The following is a 22,512-nucleotide window of genomic DNA, read 5'->3' on the forward strand; positions in this document are numbered from 1 at the left end:
TCCCTATTGCAATTAATTTTGTTTCTATTGTTACTTATTTTCTGGTCTTTCTTCCATGCCTTTTCTTTATGCATGCCCAGGGTGGGAAAAGCTTGGTGCTGTGGTTGGCCCCCGAAGCATCCCAGTACCACCGTTTCAGTTCAGCCAGTGACATGTGGAGCTTTGGCATTGTCATGTGGGAGGTGATGTCCTATGGAGAGAGGCCTTACTGGGACATGTCGAACCAGGACGTAAGTGGCTCCCCAGTCTGCTGGAGGTGGTGGTGTGCACGAGGAGCAGAAAATGGGCAGGTCAAGACTCCCTGGGCCTCTGCCTCTCCACTACTCTGTTGTGCTTGGTGGTGGGAGGGAATGTGGTGGGTGTGGTTGTGCTTTTGGTAAAGGTTGCAAGCGAGAGCATCCTACCACGCTCCTGCTGGGTGTGGCTTCGATCTCCAACAATTGCTTCCAGGTGGTAACAGCCATCGAAGACGGCTTCCGGCTTCCTGCTCCTGCAAACTGCCCACAGGCTCTGCACCAGCTGATGTTAGATTGCTGGCAGAAGGACTGTACTGAGAGGCCAAAATTCTCCCAGGTCCATAGCACACTTAGCAACATGCTTCAGGCCCCAGAGCTCTCGAGAAACAGCATCTTCACCTATGCCAGGTGACTGCATTATCCCTGACCCTCCCCCCTTGAAGCCCATGTAGAAAACAGCAGTGACAGAGGCTGTATTGACACACATCTGAGCTTAGGGGGAGGTGGAAGGTGCTGGGGCATGAGACCTTCCTTCCTGTGATGTCCCCACATAGCTTCTCTCTCTTTCTTTCCAGGACTGCCAGCTGCTCCCTCCCTCCCTCCGACTGCCCTTTTTCTTCCTTCCCGTACTTCAGCTCTGTTGGGGAGTGGCTGGAAGCCATTGAGATGAGCAGGTATAAGGACAGCTTTGTGGCTGCTGGCTATTGCTACCTGGATTCAGTGGCCAGGATGACAGTACAGTAAGTGAACCTCCCCTCCTCTAGAAGGATGCTGCCAGCCAGCCACACATAGGCTTGGCTGCACCCAACTATAGCCCCTTGTAAGAGGGAAGGGCCCAGAGAGCAGGGCGGTAACCTGGCTCTGGGGGTCGCTTCAGGATAACCTGAGAAAGCTGCTGCTGCTCCTTGGGCGGCTTTCTCTTTTGAGTGGTGGCAGCTGGGAGTCTGACGCACACTTCCTGGGCCTCCTGAACAACTGACTTGGCTTATGGTCTCTCAGAACTCTCCTCAGGGGTGTTCTGCTGTACTTTGCACCCAGTTCCCACTTGCTGGTTCTGCTACTGCTGAGGCACTCCTCGCCATCCATCAGCCTCTATCTGACTGCCCCATTTCCTAGTCTTAGTTGCTTGATGGGACCAGGTGAGCTGCTGTGCTCAGACTGACTCTGGTATGGAGTGGGCTTCTCAATTTTTTTTTTTATTCCAGAGATGTTCTGAGCTTGGGGATCACCTCTGTGGCACACCAAAAGACCCTCCTAAGTGGGATCCAAGCGCTCCGGGCTCAAGTGATCCAGATGCATGGCCACGGAGTGCAGGTGTGAAAGCAGGGCAGCTGTGTGTGTCTGCAGAACCAACCTGAGCTGCCCACAGGCCCTGGTGAGGCCACGTCTCTGAGACTTTACCTGAGAGCAAAGGATGTTGGCAGCTATGTCCCGGAGACGCAGCAAGGTGGTGGGAACCAACTGCCCCCTTCCATGGGAGGCCCAGAGCGACCTCTCTGCAGTAGCTGAAGAGCTGGTCTCTTTCTTCCCCATCTACCCCAATGGCACCTTGGAGAGGAGACTGAGCAAGAGGGTCTGCTGGTGACCCTTAAGCCCCCTGAGAGTCTGAACTCAGAGCAATGCATCTTCTGAGAAGCTGCCAATTACTGAAATTTCCTCAATGGGCAGTAGAGTGACTGTTTCTCCAGTGTGCCTCCTTTCCCAGCCTCCTTCCATCACTTCTTGGGCAGATGGGAAGACTGCACACTCCACCTCTATCTGGAATGAAGGCTACATGGGCAAGAGCAGGAAGATGCACAACTGGGAACAGGTTTACTGCAAGAGTATGGGCTACTTTGATGGTACTGTGTTGATGCCAACCTTGTCCAATATGGCGTCTCACCTGGGCACAGACAGAAAGAAAATCGGTTAAAGGGTGAAAGGATGATGGCTCCTGCCCTGGAAATCCTTTCTCAGTGGGTACTGGAATCCTGCCTCACATGCTGCTGAGTTCCAGCCCGCTCAGCTCTTGAGTACCAAATGCTTGCAGCAGTCATTTCTGATGGCATCTCTTCCTGAAGTCATTAGCCACAGACACCTCTCTCTCAGACTCCCATTGCTCCTGACTCCTCAAAGCAGAACAGCCTTTGCAGGATGCAGAGAAAGTATCACAAGCTTCAGCTGACTTAGCTGGTCTCTGCAGGACAAGCAGAATTCAGGAGTCCTTCCCTCACTCCTGATCTCAGCCAACAGCAAAGCTGCAGGTTAGCATACCTACTTGCGCTCTTGGAGGCCTGGACCATAACAGCTCCTAGCACTTTATTGGCTTGGGAGCTTGCACTGGGTGATGGGGAGCTCTCCCCAAACTCTGGACCAAATGAACAGAGCTGATGGGAGGTGGAAGCAGAGGCAGCCCTCTAGGCTGTCCTAGATCAGGGACCTTTCCTTTCTGGACATTGGGTTCTTTCCCAGGTCATGAGTTGGAGACAATATACATTGCAGGCAGCAAGATAAGAAGCATCTGTGTGTGCTGTCCAGCAGGTGGTGATTTGAGCCATGATGGAACCCCCTGGCTAGTCTTCAGAGGCCACACTGGGCACCCAGGCAGGTATCCTGATGCAATTTTGAAGGCCACGGCAGGTACTCCTGGGAGAGCCAGGCTCCTCTTCCTCCTCCTATGCTGGTGGGTTTTCCCTTCACTGCCCACTCCTCTTTGTCTCAGTGTGGCATTTGCCAAATAGACTTATGCTTTTAGATAGACTAACTTAAGTGGGCCTCTGCAATCCTCCTTTGTTTGGGTACACAGCAGTTTACTGTATGCTTATCAGTGTACATCATGGTTGTTTTTTACAACTCCATAATCACTGGAGACAGACAGATTTGAAAGGTAAAGGAGTCCAAAGGGGAGGGCTCTCTTGCTCCACCCATCAGTGTTCCCAGCTCTGGAGCACAGACAGTGGGCATGCTGCTCTGAATGGCACCACCGCACCTCACGTGGGCTGCAGCTGACATTTCTTTGTGGTGGGGATTGTGGAGATCCATGTCCTTCCATGCCAGCGGTGCTTTGGAGAAGAGGTCTCCTTCCCTCAGGATGTCCACAAGCTATAGAGGCTTCAGACTCAAGGGAAGCTGCAGGTGAGAACTCTGAGCAATGCAGAAACTCACAGCGGTCCCTTGTTCTGGAAGAATACAGGAAGAGCTGATGAACGTTGGGAAGGAGAAGACCTGCTCTTTTGGGCAAGCCAACCAAGTACATGCCCTAATCATTGGCTCCACTCTTGGCTACTGAAAATATTAGTGCCTGCTGGACTTGAAAGACAAGTGGGTGGTTCTCACTTGCCTTGCCAGCCAGTTGGTCCAGATCCTCTGTGGAAAGACTACCTTCCCTTTATGAGGCACCATCTCTCTGAGACTGTGCAACTTGAATCTTTTTGTTTGATCTAGAGAATAATATATTTTAGAGCAAGAAATTGAATCACTTGATTCCTGTTCACCTCACCAGATGGGGAGTTTGGGTGACCTTGGGCCAGTCACTGTCTCTCAACATAACCTACCTCACAGGGTTGTTGTGAGGATAATATGGGACGGAGAACTCTGCACACCACCTTGAGCTCCTTGGAAGAAATGTGGGATATAAATGCAATAATAAAATAAAATAAAATACAGTATGCTTGAATTAGCTGAAAGACACATGCATGGCTGTTAATGCAGTGTTTCCCAAGAGCAAGAATCCTTCACCATTTTATGTGTTCCCTAGCAAGCACCTTTTCTCCATAGTTTATTTTTTACCTGTAAAGGTGAGCTAGGAAGGATCTAACTACACAGAGCAACGGAAACTCTCTATTGCCATGGAGAGAGGAGTAACTCATCTAGTCAGCTTGTTTGGGACCTCCCGAGATCACGAATGCACAACTTCCTCCAGTTCTAATCAAATCTTCACCCACTGATTGGTCACTGGGAATGCTGAGAAGGGTGACATGCAACAAGTCCTGTAAAACCCCCACTGTAGCCTAAACCCTTTTTTTCTTTTATTAAACAGAGGCCTCTCCTTTGGGGCATATCTCAAAACTGCTTTCCCAGGACACCTCCCTTTGTGCAATAAGCCTCCCCCACCCTCCAAGTCTAATATGCCCTCGCATGCTAGAATCCCCCTGAGTCTGCCCATGCCCTCAAAACAATTCTGCCTCTCCGCCAGTCCCCCCCCCCCCGGGCTTCAACTCCTGCCCCCAGCTTCTCCCATCTTTTCCCTCCCTAGAATTCTTGAACTCCCAGGTGTGTCCATCCTTGCGCTCTCTTGAACCACCACCTCCTCTGGTGCGCCTGACAGAGAGTGGAAGGATGTATGAGAGAAGGAGTAATTCTCCCTGAACCTCTCTCCTTACCTTTCTAAGGCTGTGTACCCACTCCTGCTTACTCTGCATCCAGTGCATTCCCACTGTTGGTTTGGGAAGTGGGGTACACACTTTAGCCACAATCCATAGCTACCCTGTATCTTAGAAAATACTGTGTTTTGATGCAGTCAGCTTAGATTCAAATTGAGAAAAAGAACAAGCCTGCTGAGTTTTAAGCTGGTAATGTATACCACAGCCTTTATGCTACAGTGAAGTCATCCTGGGCAACTGTGCCATGGATTCACTCTCAAGTCCTCTTTCTCTCTCCCTGGGAAGCCTTCCCTGGCTTACTGTTAATTGCTACTTTGTGGTATTTTTCTCGATAAAAATAATTCATGGAAAGTTTCTGCTATCATATCCTTTGCTTCCTTGAATACTAAATGGTCTGAATGTTAAACCAGCTTGGGTGTCTTATATTTTGGCTAAAAAGTGCCAGCTCTGGACTAGCTTTAATTAGACTGACAGCAGCCTGTTCTTTGCAATGAAGCCCGAATCACATTGGAAAACAGTCTCCTGGCACAAGATCAGAACTAAATTCTCTCATGAGCTGTGTTTGTTAGCTTTTCCAAAGGCCCCTCAACAGGTCAGAGGGAAGAAGCTCTGAGCACTTCACAAGAAACAGCTGCTTAGGAGTGTGCTTAATGGCACAAGCTCCAGGAGGCTGCTTGCTCCGCCCCAACAGTTGCTTGCAATGATAAATGCTCACTTTGTGCCATATCCGAAATAGCTCTGCAGCCAATGTACACATCCATCACGGTGCTCTGCAGAGAGGCAACAATTGAAGTCATTATCTTACCGAAGGTGGCTGTTTGGTGCTCAGTGTCAGCCACAGTTCCTTATCTTTCTCATTACGTTTGGAAGATTAAGTGTTTCAGTTCCCATCATGAATTCCGGAGCCACAAAAAGACATATGGCAAAGTGCATGCATTGCTTATACATTGGAATGGCAAGGAAGCAGTCTAGATTGGGTTTAGCTGGATGCATTTTCCTCCATTAATAACATTATCATATTCCTGTTGTCTAAATACAGTCACACATCCTCAGTTTACTCACCCACATGCTTGTTTATTTTGCAGCAGGAATTAGGCTTCCAGGTTCTTGCTGTTCCTGCTATCAACATGCAAGTATTATGGAAATGGAGAGGGAGGTGAACTCTGGAGCCAAAGGAAGGCTTTTGGCTTCTCTTCATGCAGAAGGTTCTAGACTCAATCCTTAATGTTTCCTGACAGAGCTGGTCAAAACTGCTGCCACATAGTGTAGACAAGACTGAACTAGGTGGGCCAGTTGGTTCACAGCTATATTTGCACCACGAACCAACATCTAGAACAACAGACTCTGCTCTTTGGACTCCCAAAGACTAACTGTTGTCAAGACTGCAAGGTAGGGGGATCAGGCTAATTCTAGATGTGCCTGGGACAATTCATCTCGGTAGAAAGATGTGAACTCTGAATCTATGAGATTTCATCCTTCCCCACCCTGTGGAATGAAGGGAGGGAGGAGGGTGACATTGGCTTTACTGACAAGAATGCAGAGCTGTGATATTAGGAGGCTGAGAGCAAAGGCATGCTCATGATGGTATCTGACAGCTATACAGAATCCCACTTTCAAAACTGCACCTTCAGACCTTTTATGGTGAACGTACTGCCTTGTTCCCAGTCAGTGCAGGTGCTGTAATTTCTTGCTGAAATCCTATTACTTTTTATATTATGAATGCCCCACTTTTGTTGGGTGATAGTGCAAGAGTCCCAGTTCTGAGGGTAATAATGTGTTAACATTTGGGGCCGCATTGCAAAACACAGAATACCGTAGAATGGCATGTGGATGGTCCAGTATAAAGATGCCGCTAATGCTCTGTTGCTGCATCAGTACACAAGTTCCTAGAAACATGGAGAATGTTCACAACAAGGGGCAGGAGTTCCCTAGTGATGCCCAGCTCTGTTTCTCTGCAGCATCTCTGTGTTAGGAGTGGCCCAGAAAAACCTGGCCCAGGACCTGGGCTTTGTAGTGGGTTGAATGCGGCCCAATAGGTAGACTCTGAATCCTGGCAACGGGTGGAGGCGCTGTGGGCGGATCCCCAAGTCTGGGCCGCCTGCTTTGAGGGTCCCATTGCAGGAGCAGGAATCATAGCCTGGGATGCTGCTGCTGGATCCATTTATTCACTTCGAGCAATTTACACAAATCTGGCCTTGAAAGAGGGAGGAAAGGAGCGCTCTGTACATGCTCCAAGGAAGTGTGGTCTGCGTCGCCCGGCAACAGTCGCATCGCCGCTGCCGTGTCGCCATGGCAACCGAGAAAGAAAGAGGCGCGCGAAAAGCCCGTTCGGCCCAGCCCCTTTCCATCAGCTTCGGAGCAAGCAGCCAATCAGAGGCTCGGGAGAGTGAGTTGGACCAATGGAAACTCGGCGGGAGGTGGCAAAGCGCGCAAGCGCAGATTGAAAGAGAGAAGGGACTACATTTCCCAGCACACCCCACTCCCCACCAAGCGGAGTCCAAGGCCCGAGCGACACTCGCGTAGCGTCGGCGAGGAAGGGCTGAGGTAGGTCCTTGCCTGGCAGCAATAGGCTTTTGTGCCGGAGAGAAGCAAGTAGGTCAGGAAAGCTGTATTGTCCCTGTTCACCACCACCACCACCTCCGACCAAGGAAGGCAAAGCGCTTCCTGTGCCATCTTGGGGCGGAGGGAGCCGTGTCAGCTTCACCTACAAAATGCCGAATATTTTCGGTATTTAAATCCTATCAGCCTCGTAAGGATTTTCTAGGCAGGTGCTGGTGAGGAATAACATGTCCAGAAGTCTTGAAAATTATAAATTATATGAAATATATATTTTTTAAAAAATCATAAAGTTTAATACACCACTTGATCGCAGAGAAAACTAAACCCTCAAGGCAGTTTAGTGTGCAGGAGAAAACACGTGGCAGTTTGCTGCCGACTTGGTGGAGAAAGGAGAGCAAACAGGTTAAAATAGAAAAGCAGCGCTTCATGAACTTGCACCAGGGATTCAAAATAAATAAAACCAGAGCAACATTAAGGATGCAGTTCTCTGGACACTTGCTGGGCGGTGCCTGACATCTCTGCTGCTCCCCCAAATGCCTGATGGGGATCAGAGGGGGTTTTGCCAGCCTGTGGAAGAAGGAGGACCTTCTGCGTGTGGACCTTCTGGGGCAGAGTGTTTCAAGCCTTGGCAGCCACTTTGGAAAAGGTCCTGCTGTTTCTGCTGGATAGCATAAAGGGAAATCAATCGCTTAAATTTGGGAGTGTGCTGCATTGGGCACACTTGCAGCATCCAAGGCTACCAAGCTGATCAACTTTATTCTTAGAGTGTCATGCAAACACTGAATGCTCCAGAGGCCCACCCAAAACTTCTGGTATGATCAGTGTCCTGACACCTAAAGTGACTGCTGGATGGCTCTTCAGTGGAGGTGGCAAAGTTGTCATTCTTTGCTGCCTTCAGCACTACTAGGTAGGCAGAATTATGTAAACTACCAAGCACTTGGTCAGCTTTAGTACATGTTTCCTGCCACCTGCACTCTGGTCATCTACCAGCTGCTGCAGCTCAGTAAACAAGGTGCAGAGCAGACTCTGCGACATCAGAGAGGACTCCTGGGAGCAATTGTGTCAATATCCCATCACACTGCACCGCCCCACAGTGAGACCCAGGCTTTGACTGTATCACCAACTCCATCCACTGGAAACCCACACCGTCCCAGCCTGCCGAGCATTCAGGAACCTACTAGGTTCCATTAATCTCTGGGGCAGACCATAGAATTGCTCTGCAACCCCTGCAGAGTGGGTCTGCTGCCCAAAGTTCATACATTCTGGCCATGACAACAGGGTTACCATCATCCTTCCTATATCCTCACCATCCCTCTCCCTGCTAAGAGTAAACACTAAATCAAGAGTAGGTTGGGATGGGCAGGTGGCAATGTGAGACATTCCATGGAGGCCATGAAATCCAGAGCTGGCCCTGAAAGGTACCCATAAGGATAACTTGGTGATGGAGCATTATCTGCTTGTAGCAGTTAGGCTGTGCTAGCATTGCTTCAGAAAACAGTATTAAAATGCACTGTAAATGGCTGGCATGATAGACTGTGGCTGAGAAGTTCACCTAGGAAATCCAGTCGGCTATAGGACTTGAGAAGGAAATTTTAAAAAATGAAAAATCAGAATCCATTTATTAACTTGGTTAATGATAGCATGAGGAAATCCCAGCTATCAACCTTCAGCCCTTCTAGAAAAAAGCAGGGAAGATGGGTTTGTTCTCCTCAAAGCTTTACCTAAACTCTGAGGGATGAGGGACATAGTTGGCACCCTCCTGGTGTTGTATTAAACTAGGATTTCATTTTAAACCAGGTATTCTTTTAAAAAAATGATACACAGCGTGTGTGTGTGTATGGTTTTGATTCAGTTTTGATTCAGCCTACTGCTATGACTTAACTAACTTGTTTTGAGTCCTGCAAACATGTTTGATACTATGCAAAAGGAAATTTCTGCTTTGTTTTTGATGCAGATGTGTGACAAGCCAAGTGAGGAGAAGGGCAGGTTGAGCCAAGCCTGGTGTTGCTGGAGTCTTGTTACCTGGGCTGCTTCTTGACCTGACTTCTGTGTTTTATTTCCAGGATGGCTTCTGGGGACTCCAGTTCCCTGCACACCGTTCACGGTGCCCTGCAGGAGTGTTTCCGTGCTCTCCAGGAGCAACACGAGGCTTGGAAGAGAGTGCTAGCTGCCTGCACACCTCTTCTCAGTTCCTTGGCCAACCTGGCTGAGCAGATGCAGGCCTCCCAGAAGGTCTCCTTTGCCAACACCCCCTTGCGAGACTTCCCAGATCTGCCAGAGAGGCTGAGACACAAGCAGCAATGTGCCATGGAGGCTTTGCTGGAGGTGCTGCAGCAGGACCACCTGTAAGGGCATCTGCTTTGCATTGTGGGTAGGGCAGAGGGGAGGGGGAATTGCAGCTCTCTGGGTCATTCACAGTGTGAAAAAAGTTCCCGTCAAAATTATTTGGCAGCTGACCATTTTTTGCAGGCATGAACAATTCTATATCATTACTCTATAACTTACAACTATGGCATCTTAAAAGTACATCTAAATTTATTTGGGTTGGAGCCAGATCTTAAGTTAATTGAACTTAATTCCCATTGAAATCAAGTAAGTTCAGCTGACTTTGTCTGGCTCCAGTCAGTTATTTATGTAGCACTTTCCCAGTTAAAAAAAGTAGTTTCATGTTTTTACTTATTTTCATAACAGCAGCCCACATGGGGTAGCTCAGTCTGGCTTCCCTTGTGAGCTTTGTGGCAGTTCCTAGTGAGCTGCCCAAGCTCAGCTCTCCATTCCCATTGCAACAGGTTGAATTTAGGTAAGACCTTTGTTCAAATTAGCAACGTTTGTCTTTTGCTTAAGTTGTCTACACAGCTTTTAAAGCAGGCATAGGCAAACTCGGCCTTCCAGATGTTTTGAGACTACAATTCCAATCATCCCTGAGCACTGGTCCTGTTAGCTAGGGATGATGGGAGTTGTAGTCCCAAAACATCTGAAGGGCAAAGTTTGCCTATGCCTGTTTTAGAGAATCAGCCAGAAATTTTTCACCTCCAACTTGAGCTTGGGCAACAGAGATGTGCAAGCCAGATTCTCACCCCGTCTTAAACTTATGCAAGGCCCTTCAGACAATATGGCGGAAGTGCAAACATAAGAGAATGTAACAATGTATGATGAAAGCCAGTATTAGCACACTTAAAATGAACCAGTAGTTTCTCTGGGTGATTGATCTCTATGGAAACCACCCCAGAGTGTGACATGAGTGGTCTTTGTTTTGTGTAGAATGGAGCTCCAAAAAGTGAGGGATACTGTTGGGGTCCGTGTGGACAGCGTTTTCCGACTCTGTGAGCAGCCAGGAGATGGCCTAAGCCTGGAGGCGACCTTCCAGCGCTCTGCATCGTGCCCCTCATTAGCGGACATGCTGGAGTGGCTTCTGGATGTTGAAGAATTTTACCACCGTGTGTATCCTTTGAAAGAGTTATGCATCTGCAAGGTCCTCCTGTTCTCCAGAAACAGACCTTTATTAAAATACTTATCTATGCAGCCTTTATGTCTGTCTTGAAAAAGACCCCCAAGATAGCTCACAGTTCAGTTTAGCAATAAACACTGAAACACAAGCCAGTAAAAGAAAACAACATTAGCACTCCAGAATCCTTGTTGCCTCCAGCTCTGGATAAGATGCCTCACTGTTGATTCAGTTGTCACTTGTGAGAGTTGCAGGGCCCCAGCCCCAAGGCCATTCTCCCACAACTTTTCAAGCTGTGCAAGTGTGGAGGAGGCAGGTTTCGAGCCCTCTGCTCCCAGAAACACTCTCCTTTCCTTCCATGGAGTTCAGCTCTTCTCATTGCCCCTGAAAAGCTCCTGTTGAGAGCATCTGGCAAGATGTAAATTTACCAAATAATCCTGTGCTGGACTGCTCTCATTTGTCCCTCTGATTTGTGTAGCTTGAAATGAGTCTCTGTCATTCCACTTTGAGCTGGCTGCTTATCTGTCCTTAACACCTGAAAAGATATTTGGGGCTCAAGTTTCTCCTCCTTCAGGTCAGCTACACGAATCTGATGGAGATGCAAGCTCTTCCAAAGGCCTGGGAGCAGGTGCTACAGCAGGGCCTCCGAAACACAGCAGAAGGTAATGACACCAATGTGGAACAAGTCTTTGGAGATGAGGTGGGGTCAATAGCAAATACAAACCCTCAGCTTCTAGTAGCTGAATAGAGGTATAGTACCATGAATATGGAGGTTTTATTTTTGGGTATCATAAATGTTAATACTGGGAGAGTGTTCAGTGCACCTTCACGTACACTGCCTTGTTGTGATCCTTACACCATTCCTGCAACATAAGGCAGTGCGCTAGTGTTGATGCAGGGCAAGGGTTCATGGCAGAGGTAAGATTTTGACGGGAAAGTCTTAGTCACTGGTTAATAGACACCAACAGGCCCATCATCTGTGAACAGGTGCACAAACAACCAATATTGCCCTATAGAAAACGACAGTCCTTTGCACCTGCAGTATCCCTGCTTTGAAGTTTTACCCATGACCTGTTCCTCACAAAGAGCCCTCTTCTGATCTGTCTCTCAGAAGTGTTGCTGAAAGTCTCCTTCTTTCTGGAAGCTGTGTGAGGACATGGAACTTGCTCATCTTCCCAAGAGAGGCCAGCTTTCCTGGGACAGCTCACCACCATGTGAAGAGGCCCAGACCTTAAACAGGGCTGCTTTTTGTTCGGATGGAGCTCCCCAGCCCTGCAGTCAGAAAATGCACAATTCTGGATCCTGTTCTGTGTGGGGACCTGGGCTGGTGCTGGCCCTCAGATTTGAAATGAAGAGTATGTGAAAAAGTATCTGGTTATCATTCCTTATTGAGCCACATGCCACCATTTCTGGTAGGCGCCTCTTTGTAAATTAAACTTGATGTCGCACCCTTGGAGTGCAAAATGTCCCTTTTCTTGTTGTGCCTGTAGCTGTCCAGAGTGGAGCAGCTGCAAGAAGCATAGCCTGGGTCAGGGTCTGTGGGCTAGTTTCTCCAGAAGATCAACCAGGTGTCCCTTTTTCCAGGAATAGATGCACGTAGCCTGGCTGAATTTGTATTTAGCCACAACAAAGAGGCAACATTTCCACATACAGTGGTGCCTCGCAAGACGAAAAGAATCCGTTCCGCGAGTCTCTTCGTCTTGCGGTTTTTTTCGTCTTGCGAAGCAAGCCCATTAGCGGATTAGCGCTATTAGCGGTTTAGCGGCTATTAGCGGCTATTAAAGGCTTAAGGGATTAGCGGATTAGCTGCTAAAAGGCTATTAGCGGCTATTAAAGGCTTAAGGGATTAGTGGATTAGCTGCTAAAAGGCTATTAGCGGCTTAGATCATCTGATAAGCGGCTTAGATCAGCTGCTAAGCGGCTTAGCAAGCAGCTGTTAAGCGGCTTAGCGAACAGCCGTTAAGCGGCTTAGGGGCTTGGGGAAAAGGGGGGGAGGGGAAAAAAACCCCAGGAATCGCAAGGCATTTTTGTCTTGCGAAGCAAGCCCATAGCAAATTCGTCCTGCGAAGCACCTCCAAAACGGAAAACCCTTTCGTCTAGCGGGTTTTCCGTCTTGCGAGGCATTCGTCTTGCGGGGCACCACTGTACTCTAATGACAGTTGGTCATGGCACCAAACAGAGGAGAAGTAATGTGCATCATTTAAGTGGTGCTCAGAAACGGGTGTAAAATGTAAGTGTTGGTGAACTGATTTGGAACAGTGACCACAGTGCTATCAAATTCAACAGATGGGGAAGAATGACTAAGATAGAAGGAATTGGAAGAAGGTCAATATAGCAATGCTGTTATACAAATCTATGGTGCAACTGCACCATATGCAGAAATGCAGAAATGGAAAAGGTTCAGAAAAAGGCTACCATAATGATCAAGGGGATGTAATAGCTGCCCTATGAGGAACAGTTACAATATTTGGGGCATTTTAGTTTGGAAAAGGGGCAAGTAAGGGGTCTGGGGGAACTTGGGACCATCCAACAAAGCTGAATGTTGGAAGATTCAGGATGGAAAAAGAAAGTACTTCACACAGCATATAGTTAAACTATGGAATTCATTGCCATAAGATGTAGTAATGGCCACCAAATTGGATAGCTTTAAAAGAGCATTAGACAATCCATGTCTCCTAGCCATGATGGTTATGTTTTACCTCTACTGTCAGACGCACTATTGCTCTGAATACCAGTTGCTAGAATCACAAGTGGGAAGGGTGCTATTGCATGCAGGTCCTGCTTTGGCGCTTCCTGTGGGCATCTGGTTGGTCACTGTGAGAACAGGATGCTGGACTGAATGAACTCCCTTTGGAGTTTTAGGAATTGCCTTGCAGTTGTTAGGAGCAAAGATGAGAAGGGTTGTGCCTTACCCCTCCCACAGCTTTCCCCCACTTTTGGTGGAAGTGCCGTTCCCTTTGAGAAGCAGGCTTGAGCAGTCAGCAACTGTAAATCAGTTTTGTATGTATTACTTCAGTGGTACTGTTAAATTGCAAAGTGTCCTGTCCCAACAGCCCTGTGAAGAAGGTTGGTAATATTCTCGTTTCTATACTGTGGCATCACGGTATCTATGTAAGGAAACTATTCAGCTTTTAAAGTGTTTGTGACTGTATAACAAAATGTGATTGAGTTCTTACTGCTTACCTGCATGCTGGGTGTCCACTTGAGGGCGCTTGCAGACCTTCCTACAGAGGGAGCGGCTGGGGCGAAGCAAAACCCTTTGCCTCTCTTACTTGGCATATTAGGTCAGTGGTCGTTCCTCATTCCATACTCTGGTATTTTAAACAGCCCTGCTGCACACCTGCTAGAGGAAGATCCCACCTCTGTGCAACGGGAAAAATCGCCTGCCTTTAAATATAATTGGTTTATTTTATTATTTATAACACTTTATTGTGAGTTGTCTTGAAAGCTGGGATGAACGTCATTACAATAGCATTGTAAACTCACCCTGGTTTTATTCTACCTCCTCTGTGCTTGTTTCTCTTTTTGCATTTCATAAAAGGCTCCTAAAAACTTCTTAAAATTAAATAGCCCAGTGCTTTTAGCTCCTGGTCCTCCTTTACTGCATTTTCCATCTCTTTTCTTTTTACCAAATGCATTTTTATCACCCCATGTGATAATACTTAAAATACACTAAGCAGCTTGGAGTGGGTGATGGCAGCAGAAGGTTTACCATCTCGCACAAACACACCCTTGCTGCCTCCAGGAGTGAGCAGTGCAGGGCTCCAGCAGGACACGTGACCAGCAGGTGCCTTTGATCCCCCCCATCTGGGCAATCTGCGTCAAAGCTGTGCATTCCTACGGTCATCTGGTGCTTGTGCTTGTTACCCACAAAACACCTGTCACTGTTAACATTGCACGGCTCTACTAATGTAGTGTTTCTGGCTGGAAATGGTGATGGATGGGTTTGAGGCAACACACATTAAGGCAGCCCAAGAGCATCCTGCACAGCTGCTGCAAGGAGTTGTAGAGGAGCTTCCCTGCATTTGGTGTTGTGGCTGTTGAAGCGACGAGGTGTACTTCTGCCTCTTGTGCTCAGAGCATCAGCTCTCCCACTGGCTGAGTCTGGACTTGGCTGTAGCTTTCTCTTTTCCATGTGGCCTCCAAATAAATCAGTCAGAAGACCAGCCTATTGCAGCAAAGGCAACAAGAAGCTGAAGAATGCAAGAAGTGGCTGTTGAAGTTGGAGGGTCTACAGACTAGAGCAGGGTTTCCCAAACTTGGGTCTCCAGCTGTTTTTGGACTACAACTCCCATCATTCCTAGCTAGCAGGACCAGTGGTCACGGATCATAGAATCATAGAATCATAGAGTTGGAAGAGACCACAAGGGCCATCGAGTCCAACCCCCTGCCAAGCAGGAAACACCATCAGAGCACTCCTGACATATGGTTGTCAAGCCTCTGCTTAAAGACCTCCAAAGGAGACTCCACCACACTCCTTGGCAGCAAATTCCACTGTCGAACAGCTCTTACTGTCAGGAAGTTCTTCCTAATGTTTAGGTGGAATCTTCTTTCTTGTAGTTTGGATCCATTGCTCCGTGTCCGCTTCTCTGGAGCAGCAGAAAACAACCTTTCTCCCTCCTCTATGTGACATCCTTTTATATATTTGAACATGGCTATCATATCACCCCTTAACCTTCTCTTCTCCAGGCTAAACATGCCCAGCTCCCTTAGCCGTTCCTCATAAGGCATCGTTTCCAGGCCTTTGACCATTTTGGTTGCCCTCCTCTGGACACGTTCCAGTTTGTCAGTGTCCTTCTTGAACTGTGGTGCCCAGAACTGGACACAGTACTCCAGGTGAGGTCTGACCAGAGCAGAATACAGTGGCACTATTACTTCCCTTGATCTAGATGCTATACTCCTATTGATGCAGCCCATAATTGCATTGGCTTTTTCAGCTGCCGCATCACACTGTTGGCTCATGTCAAGTTTGTGGTCAACCAAGACTCCTAGATCCTTTTCACATGTACTGCTCTCAAGCCAGGTGTCACTCTCTTGTATTTGTGCCTCTCATTTTTTTGCCCAAGTGCAATACTTTACATTTCTCCCTGTTAAAATTCATCTTATTTGTTTTTGCCCAGTTCTCTAATCTGTCAAGGTCGTTTTGAAGTGTGATCCTGTCCTCTGGGGTATTAGCCACCCCTCCCAGTTTGGTGCCATCTGCAAATTTGATCAGGATGCCCTTGAGTCCATCATCCAACTCATTGATAAAGATGTTGAATAAGACCGGGCCCAAGGCAGAACCCTGTGGCACCCCACTAGTCACTCTTCTCCAGGATGAAGAGGAACCATTGATGAGCACCTTTTGGGTTCGGTCAGTCAGCCAGTTACAAATCCACTGAGTGGTAGCATGGTCAAGACTGCATTTTACCAGCTTCTTTACAAGAATATCATGGGGCACCTTGTCAAATGCCTTGCTGAAATCAAGGTAGGCTACATCCACTGCGTTCCCTTCATCTTCCATGATGGGAACTGTAGTCCAAAAACAGCTGGAGACCCAAGTTTGAGAAACCCTGAGCTAGAGAAAGGGAAAGGGGGCTTCTCTTTCTATGTATCTGCCCCAAATGCTTTCTGTCCATCTTCACGCATCCTGCAGAAATATATCCTTCAGGCCAGTTGTGAGCATGGCTGTGTCATAGTAGCAAACATGCTTAGTTTGCATTCTCCTTTGCTTTGGTGGATCTGGCAGGGTTTATCACATTTGCCAGCAGTGCATGGAAATGGCAGCCTTGTCACATTTCTGGGGCCAAGCCCACAGCTGACATTTCTGGATCGCGCCCCACCCCACACAATCGCTCTGGGGCGATGTCACCCAAGGAATCATTTGTGATTTCTACTGGAGGGCCTTTTGGGGAGCGGAGGTTGCCTGAGAGGTGCCACTCACCCCAGCAGAGCAAAAGCCAAGCCCGTCTCAGACTGCACCCAGCTGCGGACCTGAAACCAATTAGGCAGGGCAGTGTGCCTTTCCGAGGCAGTAACCCAAAACCGCCACACACATTAGGCTGAGATGGACGTTGAGAAGCGGTTGGAATTCGTTACAGAGCAAAACACACAACTTGTGGCGCTGAAATAGAACCATCAGGTTCCGCTCATACGACCCCTTCACATCAGAGAACTTAATAGAATTATCCCATCAGGGGACATTTGTTGAAGGTCAATTTATTAAAGACAAATGGAATCTTATAAAAACAACAGCGTCTTGTGGCACCTTAGAGACTCACTAATTAATTATGGTGTAAACCTCTATATGCCATAAGAAGGCACTTTGTTGGTTTTTGCGGCAATGGGCTGACACAACTATTCTGTCCTTCTGGAAATGCCAAAATGTGGTTTGTTCCAGAGTGGCTGGAAAGGGCCAGCTGGGAAGATGGGATTTTGAATGGACCCCTCAGAACAGGCATCCCTAACCTTCGGCCCTCCAGATGTTTTGTACTACTATTCCCATCATCCCTGACCACTGGTCTTGTTAGCTAGGGATAATGGGAGTTGTAAGCCAAAACATCTGGAGGGCCGCAGGTTGGGGATGCCTGCCTCAGAATAAAGGAACCCCAAAGAGCCACTCTAAGCCACCTTCTTGGATGAATGAGAAGATTAAGCTGCCTTACTGTGAATAAGGCCATCTAGGTTAGTTTTCTTTACTCTGGCGGTGGCAGCAGCAGACCCTCAAGGACTTGGGCAGAGGGAGGCCTTTTCCAGCACCTGCTATTAATTCTCTTTAAGTGCAGTTGCTGGTTCTGGACTGGGAAGGTCCTTTGCATTCTTGGTGTGCAGGAGGAGAACGGTGCCATTTTGACCAGGGACATCTGTGTGGTGAGCTGAGCTTCCTTTTTGTTCCACCCATCTCTCCCCCTTCCTCCCTGGCAGGAGCACCCAACCCACCAGAGTACTGAAATAGGTCATGCTCCTTGTTTGACTGAGTCCCACCAGAAAGCCATTGGGGGAGACGGAGAACGAAGCCTTGGTTTGTGCAGGATTTCTGATGCTACGCATGCCCACGAGGTGCTTTCTCACAGCCTGCCACAAGGTGGAGACATCCTGGCTGTTCCTTCGCAGTTTTGCTCCTTGCCCAAAGGCAGCTGCATGTGGGCTGGCTGAAGGCCCAACAGCGGAAAAGGGAGAGGAATTAGATCTCATTTAAGCCCACTTTGGTTGTAAATAAACTATAATCACTTCAAATGTTTTGCTTAATAAGGAAAGGATGTTAACCATTAGGCAAACACTCAGCGAGCCCGTTACTGCCAGACTGGAGATACCAAAGGGGAAGGCGATTCAACCCAAGCTGTTAAAACAAACCATTTGCGGGTCTGCAAAAGGCGGGTTTGTATTTCTTTAGATCTGGCCCCTTTCCGGGTCCAAATGATCAAAATTCGCATTGGGGATGGAGGGGAGAGGAGAATTAGTATCACTTCTGTAATGCCCCAAGGTTGAAAAGCTGCACAAACCAGGATCTGCTCATAAAGAACTGCTGATTCCCCCTTTCCCCACTCCTGTGGCAATTCCGTACCTCTCCCATCCCAAAAGCCTTTCACTAAGAACTTTAGTCCGGCTCACAAATGGGGGCAGATGACTTGCAAGGGTGAATGATGCCATTGCATTAGGTTGTGACAGAGGGAGAGAACGGAAGGAGGGCTGCTGCTCCACGGACTCTGCTGAGAGACTAGGTCTCTGGCTCTTCCTCAGCCATTACCCAATAGCATCCACTCTGTCAGGTTGCAGCAGTGTGAGAGATGGGAAGCAGGGCTACTTTGCTGGCTCTGCTGAGAGAACAGCTGCCTTTTGGCTCTCCCTCATCGCCTAGTGGCAGCCATTCTGCCAGGCTGCAGAAGAAAGGGAACGAAGGGAAGCAAGGCCACTCCACTGGTTCTACTTAGAGATTTGGCTACTTTTCTGCCTCTGAACTGACCTATCCCAGCTGGTCCATGTCGGTACTTCGTAACTGAGAACTGGTGCTTGACTTTGCTTTTCTCCCCCTCTCCCTCCGCCTTTGCTTGTGTTGTGTCCTTAAGGACAGGAACTGGTGTTTGTTTGTTGATCTGTAAGCCACTCTGGGAGCCCGTTTTGGCCGAAGAGTGAGATTTAAAAAATCTTTAAATAAAATAATCAACTATACTGTATTTCTCACATACATGTATGCTGCATGTGTGCACTTGAAAGCATGCAAAGGGGAGCTGGGGAATGAGAATTTCAGTGGCTGCTGGGAAGATCACCTCCAGGACTTGTCTACTGCCACACTGAGCAATGACCCTTCCAGAGTTGTCTTCTTCCTCCTTCCCCTTCTCCTCCTCCATCTCTGCTGGTCTTTTTCCATCTGGCCAGCAAGAGGACCGGCTGACTCATAGCTGCTTCAGCGGAAAGTACCCAAGAGACCCTTGACCTGTGGGTGCTGCAAGACATCCTGCTCAGGACGCCTGGAGACAATGGTGGGGTGTGGTAGTGGTGGTAATGTTTTATGGGCTTCTATTAGACCCAAGATTTAACTTTGGCTGTATGTTATTTTTTTCTGCTTTTGTGATTCTGTTTTTGTATTTTGTTGTAAGACATTGTTATAAGGGGTTTATTTAATTTTATTGAATATTTTTTGAGATGCTTTCATTAACACTTAAATTTTGTTACATTTCATAACTCAGTGAATTATGTAATTTTTTTCTTGCAAACTGCCTTGGCCATAGTTTACTATGGAAAAGTGGCATACAGATAAGTTATGATGTTGATGATGGAACATTTGGCACTTCCAGGCAGATTTGTTTCTTTTTGCACATCAAAGGGAAACATTTTTCCTTCCTTCCAGTGTTGCCCATGGATTGCCACTACTTTGTTCTTCTCTGAGCCTTCCACCCACCAGCATGAAGGGGCAATTGGCTTTTCCCCATAAGAGTCCAGGCACTATAACTGTCTCATCCATAGGTGTGTGAGTGATCAGGGATCTCATAGTTGCCATGGTCTGACTTTAATGGGATGCGTTGCTCATTCCCCAGAACAGATTGCAGGCAAGGACAGAAAGATGCTGTGAGGACCTCTGCCAACTCTCTTGACTCGGGTGAAATAAGCCAGTTGCACAAGTAGAGAAGATCAATAACAGCTGTAGAAAAAGCCAAAAACAGCAGCAAATAGATATGGTTCTCAACATTTTTTGAGGAAACCATTCAAGCAGCATGTTTTGTTGAGCTGGAGTAGAAAAAATTTCCCCAAGCAGTTTTTATCAAGAAGCATCCAGCATTTCCCTTAACAAAAGAGAGTTCTCGAAACGCTTTGAGGACCATGTCCATTGGGCAGCTGCCTCTCCTGTTGCTGTTTTTCTGGGCTGATGAAGCAATGAACATGTGGTAGCGATTGGCGCCTGCTACTTTCTCTGACATCATGACTGAGGGTTAGAGTTGAGCCAGAAGCCTGGGAGAAAGAAGGGGGCATTTTGGAGTTTGGGGGGGGGTTGGAATCCTGGACTCTGATTACAAAATGTTATTTATGAAGTGGTGAGCTCATGAGCAGCCCAGATACTGCCAAATTTAAAGGTTTTTTCATCTAACAGAATGAACATAATTTTAACATGAATATCCAAGCAAAGACCCCATGGATTCTGGACAGCTTTATGGACACAAGCAATAAATTCTGTGCTCAAGAGCCTCTGCAAGTTGAGTGAATTGGTGGTAAAATGACAAATGCAGTTCAATGTAAAGAAGTGCAAAGTGATGTGTGTTGGGCCAAAAAAAATGTTATTTTCATATATGCACTTCTAGGATCTGAACTGGACGTGACTTACCAGGAGGCATAGTGGATAGCTCCGTGAAGATGTTGGCCCAGTGTGTAGCAGTTGTGGAAAGGACAAATTCTGTGCTAGAGATAATTAGGAAAGGAATTTAATCTAAAACTGCCTGTAATGCTGTTATGCAAAACTATGGTGCAGCCACTTTTGGAATCCTGTGTACGTTTGTGGTGGCCTCATCTCAAAAAGGATATTGTAGAGTTGGGAAAGGTTCAGAAAAGGGTACAAAAATGATCAAAGAGATGGAGCAACATCCTTGTGAGGAAAGGTTGCAGTATCTGCCACCAGGAATTTTAGAGAAAAGGTGAATAGGACATGACGTGATGAAAGTTTATATAATTATGCGTGGCATGGATGAAACGGGTAGAGAAAAGTCCCCCTCCCCAATAGCATTAGAACTTGTGGACATCCAGTGAAGTTGAAGATTGGAAATTCAAGACAGATAAAAGAAAGTACTTCACGTAGCTCATAGTTAAAATATGGATCCGCTCCCATGGTAGGCAGTGATGGGTATGGCTTTACCTGTATGGCTTTACAAGAAGATTAAGGGAATTCAGGGAGAAGAGGGCTATCAATGGCTGCTTGCCATGATGATTATGCTTCTTCCACAGTTGAAAACAGCAATGCTTCTGACACTGGTGGAGGAACAGGAGTGCGGGAGAAGCACATCGCCCCCGGCGGCATGATCCCGGTGGGGTGCCATCACGGTTCCCCCTCCCCCACTGGGCACCATGTCCCTGCAGGCGGTGCGCCATACCCCCAGGGCGTGTGTCAAACCCCCGTGGGCGGTGCACCATGCCCCCAGGGTGCATGCCAGCCACGCCCCTGCCTGCTCCCCGCCCCCCCCCCCCGCCAGAGCTTGAAGCTCCGCCACTGGCTTCTGATTACCTGTTGCTGGAAACCACACTTGGGGAGAGTGTTCTTATGCCGGAATCCTGCTTGTGGGTTTTCCAAAAGAGGCCTCTGGTTGGCTACTTTGAGAACAGGATGCTGGACTAGATGGGCCATTTCCCTGGTCCAGCAGGCTCTTCTGTTACGTGATGTCGCTGGGCTCACTGACCAGATGCTTGTGCAGCCCACCACTATAGATGCTGCTGTCCAAAGGCCAACAAGTGCAGAAGCCAGCAGGGGAAATATTGTGTGAATGCAATGACACCTGAAGAAATGTGAGGACACCTAAATCCCTCAACCGCTAAGGAAAGACACTGCATTTATTGCACAGTAAAGCAATTTGTCTGTGCGGAGGTTCTGCCATGTCAGTTCTCACAAGGCCTGAGTGTAAGCAAGAGACTGGTTTCTGTGATGCTCTTTTGTACATCCCTGCAGAGGAGTCTCATAGAAGGGAGGGGAAGCTCATCCTGTACAGATCCCCCCCCCCTTTGCTTTCCTTTTTGAAAAACGTGGCTTGCATTAAACTTACAATGTTTTCTTTGAAAAAAAATTATGTGTATGTATTTCCACATTCCAAATTTGGAAGATTTAAAATGTATAAATAATCCAATAATTTGGGGGCACTGCAATAAGATTTCATGTGAGGAGATAAATCAACCTCTCATTTACATGCTTAATTCATTCCACATTTCGTTCACCAGCCTTCTTGGAAAAGGCTCAAAGGTATTTCTCCGAAGGATCTGTCTTTTGCAACTTCTCCCGCTGCTGCTCAGCCTGGAGGCAGAAATGGAGCTCCACCCTAGGGCCAAATGTTGCACCCAGATGTCACAGAGTCAACCTCCTTCCAAGAATGCAACAGCTTCTCTGGGTTTGCCGTCATCCCTACCAGGCTGGGCAAAGAAGACGATGGGTGTGCCTTTTTTGGAATTCTTCTGCGGGGCCAGGAGGGGTGATTGGGACCAAATCCCCACCCAACCATGACTGACCTAGGCCAAGTCATTATCTCTCAAGGAAACCACATTGCAGGTTTGTTGGGAGGAGAAAATGTGATGACCCTGTGTGAGTGACAGCACTGAGCTGTGTGGAAGACAGAGACTGCCATGGAGGAAGGAAGAGCCTTGGACTGTGATGTGGCCTTTGCCTGTGATGATAGCCGGTGCTCCTGGAGACTCCCCCCCCCCCCCCCGGTTCTGCCCCGTCTCTCAAATCTCTCCCAAAGTC

The 22,512-nt window shown here is 47.8% G+C and overlaps 2 protein-coding genes across 6 annotated transcripts in view; both read left to right on the forward strand.

Moving 5' to 3' along the window:
* Window positions 1–3,876, forward strand: part of EPHA10 (EPH receptor A10) — a 39,509-nt gene extending 35,633 nt beyond the window's left edge. For 2 of the 3 annotated variants that reach the window (XM_083452851.1, XM_083452850.1), the window contains exons 14-17: window positions 81–230; window positions 451–644; window positions 812–976; window positions 1,442–3,308. In XM_083452851.1, the coding sequence (XP_083308977.1) occupies window positions 81–230; window positions 451–644; window positions 812–976; window positions 1,442–1,556 (624 nt within the window). In that variant the 3' untranslated portion in view covers window positions 1,557–3,308. Of the gene's footprint in view, window positions 1–80; window positions 231–450; window positions 645–811; window positions 977–1,441 lie in introns of all 3 variants that reach the window. The other variant, XM_083452849.1, reaches the window with a different exon arrangement.
* Window positions 3,877–4,456: 580 nt separating this feature from the next.
* AIRIM (AFG2 interacting ribosome maturation factor) overlaps window positions 4,457–22,512 on the forward strand; it is a 98,965-nt gene continuing 80,909 nt past the window's right edge. Inside the window, exons 1-5 of one of the 3 annotated variants that reach the window (XM_083452991.1) lie at window positions 4,457–7,141; window positions 9,220–9,501; window positions 10,418–10,597; window positions 11,145–11,263; window positions 19,616–21,841. In XM_083452991.1, coding sequence (XP_083309117.1) covers window positions 9,221–9,501; window positions 10,418–10,597; window positions 11,145–11,263; window positions 19,616–19,650 — 615 coding nt within the window. In that variant the 5' untranslated portion in view covers window positions 4,457–7,141; window position 9,220 and the 3' untranslated portion in view covers window positions 19,651–21,841. Of the gene's footprint in view, window positions 7,142–9,219; window positions 9,502–10,417; window positions 10,598–11,144; window positions 11,264–11,712; window positions 12,058–19,615; window positions 21,842–22,512 lie in introns of those variants that run through there. The other 2 variants (XM_083452989.1, XM_083452990.1) reach the window with 2 other exon arrangements.

The sequence above is a fragment of the Podarcis tiliguerta genome, assembly GCF_965153285.1.
Source record: "Podarcis tiliguerta genome assembly, chromosome: 8".
Taxonomy (NCBI): Eukaryota; Metazoa; Chordata; class Lepidosauria; order Squamata; family Lacertidae; genus Podarcis; species Podarcis tiliguerta.